Source organism: Pleuronectes platessa, chromosome 11 (genome assembly GCF_947347685.1).
Source record: "Pleuronectes platessa chromosome 11, fPlePla1.1, whole genome shotgun sequence".
Classification (NCBI taxonomy): domain Eukaryota; kingdom Metazoa; phylum Chordata; class Actinopteri; order Pleuronectiformes; family Pleuronectidae; genus Pleuronectes; species Pleuronectes platessa.
The window spans coordinates 11074574-11081495 of record NC_070636.1 but is presented as its reverse complement, the minus strand read 5'-3'; the positions used below and the strand labels follow the sequence as shown (position 1 = coordinate 11081495).

The following is a 6922-nucleotide window of genomic DNA, read 5'->3' as shown; positions in this document are numbered from 1 at the left end:
CCTTTGTTTGATGCTAACTTTAATTTGGGGTTTGGTTCCATAACGTAAGCTTTTCCAAGGCATCGAGCCAACAGGAAATAATTAATTAACTTATCAGTGACTTTTACCGCAGCCGACTCGACATTTAGGCCCACATGACATCTTAACTTGTGTTCATTTGATTAAAGTTTAAAAAGGGTCAAGTTGTGTATTTGATTACTTATGTAGTTGTGTTGAAATAATAATAATAAAAAACTGTTATTACAACAATTAATACAAAAATTAAGAAGCGCTCTGACAGCAAATCAAGAAAAATAAATATTAGAGAAATAACAGTGTTCAAATTCAATTAACAAATACAGAGCTATGTCACATGAAAACTTCAACACATAAGCAGTGATATGACAATACAAATAAATGAACAAGTACAATTACAGGGGAAAAGAAAATGATTAAAAAAATTTGAAAGAAGTCACTGACTCTGCGAGCTTCATCTCCTCAGGTCGTTCCAAAGCCCAGGGGCCCTGATGGCGGAAGCACGGTCACCTTTAGTTTTCAACCTGGACTTGAACAGGAACAGCCAGCAGCCTCCACCTGAGGATCTTAGTAAGGATCAGGGTGATGTGATGCTGCCTTTTAAATGAAATGTCTAATTTCCTCTCTTTCTTTGCTACAGGCTGGTTATTTGAGGACTTGGTCAGCGGCCCATATCTTTTTAACTGCTGGACTTCAATTCAATGAACCACATTCATCATTCAGAGATGATGTGCATGTTAAAGACTGAATTTTTCCACCATGTGCTGAAGGTGAGCTTTTATATTTTAACATAAACTCATTATTGCTTTAAAGCCGTTATTTGTGAACAGAAAGATTTGACTTTAAAAATATGCAGCCACCAGATCGGGTATATATCCTACAAACTATGGCATAAACAACTCTGCCAACCTAGATTAATCTTATTGGAATTTAACTCTCTTCACTATTTATTCAAATTGTGTGCAAGCAACTTTGTGCTGTATATGTGAAGGCTGTCAATAAAGACGTTTCAAGCCGTTGATACACACACGCAAATTTACTTTTCTTGCATCCAGGCAGGGTTAAAGTAAGCCTACTTTATCCTCGGCACAAACATTACCCGACTGCCTTCTACCAGATCTATCAAAATATATGGGATATGATGGGAAATGAGCACAGGCTCAAACCCCGCTGCTACAGCACAATGTTGATAATTCCACAGTGGATATAGAAGTCTAGAGGTCCAGACATCAAATCCAGGCTGTGATTTTTTCTTTTCTTATTTTTCTGCTCTCTCTCCATATCTCCCACTCCCAGGCCGCTCCTCTCACCACAGATTATCTGCCAGTCCACTGTTAGACAGTGCTGTCCAAATTGTTTACCACAAAGGTAACCAGAGATTGCACCAACAATGGCACCTAATTGGTTTAGGCCAGACAACTCCTGGTCAATTAAATGCATAATTCATCTCTGCATTAATTATTCATTTCTTCAGGGACCAGTTCGGGGTTTTATGAGGAGAACTGCATCGTGAATATTCAAATTCCTCGTCTTAGAGGGACGCAATATTATCTCTGCTGGGGATTCCCATCCCAAAAAACAATAGCAGCTAGGGTTGTAAGACAACTTCTATTAATCACACAAATGAACCATGGAGGATTTTCAAAGAAGATAATGTCCTGCGAACCTGCGGTGTGTAATGTCTTGTTTTTCTCATTCAGCAAACATTGCGCCGCCGAACAATTACCGAGTGTAATTAATTCATTATTATCGCCAACCCTCTTGTGTTAAGATGAGACATTATTTTTTTAATAACGGTCATGTCTGTACTAATTTAACTTCCTATGAAAAACCAACGCATCTCAGTGTCTGTTTCTCTGTTTCTGGGAATTCTCTGCCTTAGATCAATTTAACAATTCCTTAGAAGCGACATTAATATCCCCAAAAATATCCAATAATTCAATGTAGATAAAAACAACAGAGTTTAATCTCTTAGTTTTAGAGTGAGTGCATTATTCATCTTTCTCCAGCATCTGAAGTGCGGGGTGTGGTCACCCAAAGAGATGATTCCTGGGTCTTGTCACATAAAAGATCATGGAGGAACTGTGGTTAGTACTCAGTCAGTGTCACCCATTTTAAAGTCTGTAATCACTTCTGCTCCAGGGTCATCTAGTCAACACTTGGTTAAAGCTAGAAACTGGAATGTGAATGTGAGGTCACTCGGATGTAGACACACTGCTCCCTAGATATTAAATTAGAGTTTTTTGTGTAAGGCTACTTAAAGGTTCAGTGTGTAGAATGTAGTGACATCTAGTGGTAAAGTTGCATGTTGCAGCTGAATAGCCCTCCCCTTCCAAACATGTAAGATAACCAGCCTTCAGTTGTGATAAAGACTCAAAAGGATTTCATTTGCTGTTTCTTTTCAACAGAACAGTGTTTAGTGTTATTAGTAATATCTATTTAGTGTTATTAGTAATATCTCTGCCACTGTCAAGTCAGACATGTCTGATGTGAGAAGCAGCAAATGCCACAAAGCACACATCCCTTTCTCAGAGAGTTTCAGTATAACACAGTTATTATCTCAGGGGAAGACAATAATGTTCAGACACTCTTTTTAAAATTAGTAGTGAATGTTTATTGCACAACAACCACCGTCTCACTTGTTGTATAAAAATGAACATTACATTTGTTTTCCATTTCTCTGATTAAAAGCAATGATTTCCAACTTTCTACAAATTCCACAGCCCTCTGCATTTGCTCATTTGCCTGGTTTGTTTATGACTGTAGCAAATATTGTTTAGTGTATAGTTTGCATAACATAAAAACTATTACACCGAGGTTATTGCCCTGCGTGCTGCCGGGAACAGTGGGGTTTCACAGTGTATGAGTTTATGGCTGATGTGCTAAAAAAGTAAAAGAGAAAAAAAACTCATGTTGTTATGTGAGTTAATAAAAATAAATAGCTAATTAGACTGTGGGAAATAAAAATGGAAAAATACAAGTTTGCACGACTTGCACGTCATTTTGTCATATTTACACATAAAAACATCATACAGATATGTATATATATATATATATATTCCTAAATTTTGTTGCATTATAGTTATCATCACTCAGACACTGTCCTTGTCAAATTCACAGACAAAATACATGGTGGGCTGGCACGCCACGTCGGTCCACTCTCCAGAGGCCACCATCTCAGCGCAGTCTTCATCGTCGTAGGCGTTGTTGGGCTCTCCTTTCCTCCATTTGGTGAAAGTGGTCATGGGAGAGCGATCCACGTAGGTGAAAACGCCCTCTTGGTCCAGGTCGTGAATGCCAATGTAGACCCTGCTCAGGCCCGCCTCAGAGATGTACCCCGCAACAGCCGCGTTGGCTCCCTCCTCCTTGGGCATGGCCAGGTGCCCTCCCCTCGTCTGACAGTAGACCTCGGCGTCGGAGTAGCGTTTCTCCTCCTTCACCAACAGATAGACTTTGCTGTCTGTCTCTTTTATGCCAGCAACAGCTGCAGGGGAGGGCAGTGCTGAAAAATGAGCACTTGTATTTCTATAAATTTCACATTGACATGCCCAGCATTTGCAGTTCTTCTTTAAAGATAACAAGTAAAGCAAAGGAAGGAAGTCAGATAAGAAGAGTCACAAATCTTACCTAAGCAAAAGGCACAATCACTTGGGCTAAGATCTTACCATTTTTAATGAATTTCAGCTCAGACGATAGCTGGGCCACGAGAATGTCCATTTCTCCAATCATGTTCCTCATTGGTGTGCACTCACATGGAACACCTGACAAGAAAGAGATGTGGGGATTTACTATGTAACTCTCTCTCAAATTCCAACACGTGTGTGTTTAATCCAACTACAGTCTGTTTGACAAACTGAATAAGATAATATCTCACCTGGATCTCCATTAGGGCCCATTGGACCTGGATCCCCCAGGTCTCCTTTCACCCCTGAGAAATTAAATGTAATTATTTATAAAACATGAAATAGGCTATACTTTATATACTTTATAGACATGCCAACTAAAGTATTCCTTATATTTGCCTACTACAATGTGTATAGATAAATTTTACATATATTCATATTTTGTACTTTCTCTTGTCGACCTTGTTTTGAGTAGCTGCTGCTGTAACTAGTGAATTTTCCTGGCGGGGGATCAATAAAGTTGATCTCATCTCAAAACAACAGTACAATACTGTAATACTTGTACATTTAATTTCAACAGCGACATCTGCTGTGCATTAATTCATTTTGTAATGACCTTTCAATCCACTGGGGCCCACTTTTCCATAACGTCCCATAACTCCTTTCTGTCCATTAAGCCCAGGTCTGCCTGAAAGAAAGTAAAACAAAGCCATTAAAGTTAAGGGAAAAAATGACTGAAATTCTCAACCCACTATTTACTTCAACTAAATCACGTAAATGAATAGGATGAGCCTGGTTAATCTCTTCTTAAAGTGTGAGCACATCCTCCGCTCCTCATTAAGGTCTTCAGTAAACACTTGGATTCTGCAAATCCTTTCCCCACCAACCTCTCACCCAAACGTAAACACTCCACCATCTCCGGGTGGCCTGGTAGCTTATCAGCACATTATCAGGCCTGAGCAATGTGATCTTTACCCTAGTTTTTTTTTTGTGTTGAAGAAACGAGGAGATGTATAAGTTTGGGTTCATGGTAAATGTTTTCCTCTGCCCTGAGAAACAAAAGATTCTGTTGTCATTTTCCCATTTCTGAAAGAGCAGAGAATATACCGATTTCTCCAGGAGGTCCGACTCTCCCCGGTCTGCCCGGTGCTCCTTTTAGTCCTTTCTCTCCTGGTTCTCCTGTTGGAGGAAAATACAGAAGAAAAAAAACTATCAGAAAAAAAATATGAAGACATACTTTGTTTGTGTTCACTTTGTATTGTGTTTATTTGAAGAACCTTTGAGTCCAGGGACGAGGATCTGAACAGTGCAGGGTTCCTCTGTATAGTGCTGCTGTCCGTGAGTTGTCTGTATCGGTAAGAGACTCATCATGACAGATGTTAGTATCATATGTAGAAACAGCTTCTCTCCTCTCATTCTTCTACATGGACTGGTCAATGGGCTATACTGGAGAAATTGGAGAAAATACAGATTAGAATTAAGAAGTATCGATAAAATAATTTAAGCTTGACTGTAGATATAGCCCAGAAGATGCTGATTTAGGACCGATAAAGTGGAATCATTTGTTTGAGTCAGAAAACTGTAATCAATCCCACATCATTATTAAATAAACCTGTTGTCCATTACATTGAGCAATAATTTCACAAGTACCCCCCCCCCCCCAAAAAAAATACATAAATATATACCACACGTTTGGAGCCACAGCAGTTAATAATAAGGAAAATACATCAAAACTTATTTTTCATACTAGATGAATTCATGCTTGATATAAACATCAGTTCACGAGCAACATGACAGCCTCATCCATTGTCATTTTTACTCCAAACAAAGACCTGTTCAGCTTCATTTAGATCATTTTGGCAGCAGAAGTAACTAAACAGAATAAAAAGTCATTAAAAAGGACTAAACTGAACAGAATGAGGAAAATATGGACATCCTACCTCTAGAGGAACTTCCCAGACAGAAGGAGAAATGTATTTTCAGCGTGCACGGACTTGCAGGAGCCTTGAACAGTGGTGGACACAAAGAAACATTTCATGTTCCTCTGCAGGCAGCACAGAATGTGTGGGATAAACAGTTCACAGATAAAGTCCAAAGCAGCTGGGGCTCCACAGATAATTGGCTGGGAAACCAGTCGAGTGATTGACGGTGGAGGCGTCTGATAAAAACACTGACTGAACTGCAAAGTCTATCATATTACAAACATTGATATTACAAACATTTGAGAATACTTTTCACAGGCCTGTATATCCGTTATTGCTGTATGTATTTTATCAAATAACGGGGCTTACCATGGCTTACATACCTTAACTTCACTTTACCATCCATTTGCTTGTGTTTCTCTGTGTTTGTGTGAGTTGTCTGAACTTATGTCCACTTCTTCGATAAACTGATTTTATTTCGGCGTCTGCACTATACTGCAGTTCTCCTGATGTATAGGGTTTGTGTAATTAAAAAAAGTGCCACACTGCGTATCTGTCATCTTATATGATTTAATTTTAATTAAAAATTAATGTAGCCTAAATGGATGCGCACAAATAAACAAGACGATAAACAGAAATTGAACATCAAAGTTGAGATTTTTGCTTTGCAAAGCTTTGCACTGGAATATGAGACACTGATGCCAAGGCCTCTACAAACTTTCACAGAGCAGTAACTTATTTAATTCTCACTCTATTCTTCTACTAAGTTACATTAATAACTTAAGTTGTTTTGTGTACACTATAGCAGATATTCGTGTATTGTTAATTTATTGTATTTATCTTACAATTCTGTTGTTTTCTCTTTGTACCTATAAGAGTTGAGTCATCATTTTCTAAGACAAGACTACAAACATTTGTAATCCTTTCATTTAACGTCAAACATTTAGAAATTATGACTGTATATGATTTACTGTAAGTAATTTTGTAGAGGTAGTTCTGCCACTGTCATTCTCCCAGAGTGCACTGGGTTCCTTGTGATGATCTTCTCTCCAGTGCATCCCAGTCTATCCCTGCTCTATAATGTTCTCTGTCTCTTTGGAGGAGAGTTTGGGATCCGGCTTTAGATGCGCTTATCTGCTTCTCCCCAAACTCACCACACGATGGAGCCATTCTCCATGCAAGCACCATTTGAAATAAACAAAAACGCTGTACCAGTTCTGTTTCTTTTTTCTATTTTATTTGCAATCCAGATGAGATGATGATAATAACAAAAATAAGTTTGCATCCTTCAAAAGACTTCAGTGTAAAGTAATTGTTATGAATTTAGAAAAATCTGATCCCGTTAAATGTTGAAAAAAGTCA

General features: G+C 38.5%; 1 protein-coding gene across 3 annotated transcripts; it reads right to left on the bottom strand.

The window, feature by feature from the left end:
- Positions 1 to 2605: 2605 nt before the first annotated feature.
- On the bottom strand, positions 2606 to 5777 carry colec11 (collectin sub-family member 11). 3 transcript variants are annotated; one of them, XM_053434486.1, is made up of 7 exons: positions 5579 to 5777; positions 4916 to 5079; positions 4746 to 4817; positions 4255 to 4326; positions 3890 to 3943; positions 3681 to 3776; positions 2606 to 3517 (listed from the first exon to the last, which is right to left on the bottom strand). In XM_053434486.1, the coding sequence occupies exons 2-7, from the start codon at positions 5052 to 5054 to the stop codon at positions 3108 to 3110; spliced, it is 843 nt and encodes a 280-aa protein (XP_053290461.1). In that variant the 5' UTR covers positions 5055 to 5079; positions 5579 to 5777; the 3' UTR covers positions 2606 to 3107. The 3 variants fall into 3 exon arrangements, with proteins under 3 accessions (XP_053290461.1, XP_053290460.1, XP_053290462.1); XM_053434485.1 differs by having other exon boundaries at positions 4916 to 5084; positions 5579 to 5765; XM_053434487.1 differs by having other exon boundaries at positions 2606 to 3499; positions 4916 to 5084; positions 5579 to 5762.
- Between the last annotated feature and the right edge of the window lie 1145 nt (positions 5778 to 6922).

Excerpts from the sequence above, each read along its gene's own strand:
- colec11 (XM_053434486.1), bottom strand. The coding sequence starts at position 5,054 with ATGAGAGGAGAGAAGCTGTTTCTACATATGATACTAACATCTGTCATG. Across the intron at positions 3,944-4,254 it reads GGGCCCCAGTGGATTGAAAG|GGGTGAAAGGAGACCTGGGG; the intron begins GTCATTACAAAA and ends TTAATTTCTCAG. Across the intron at positions 3,777-3,889 it reads GGGCCCTAATGGAGATCCAG|GTGTTCCATGTGAGTGCACA; the intron begins GTGAGATATTAT and ends CTTTCTTGTCAG.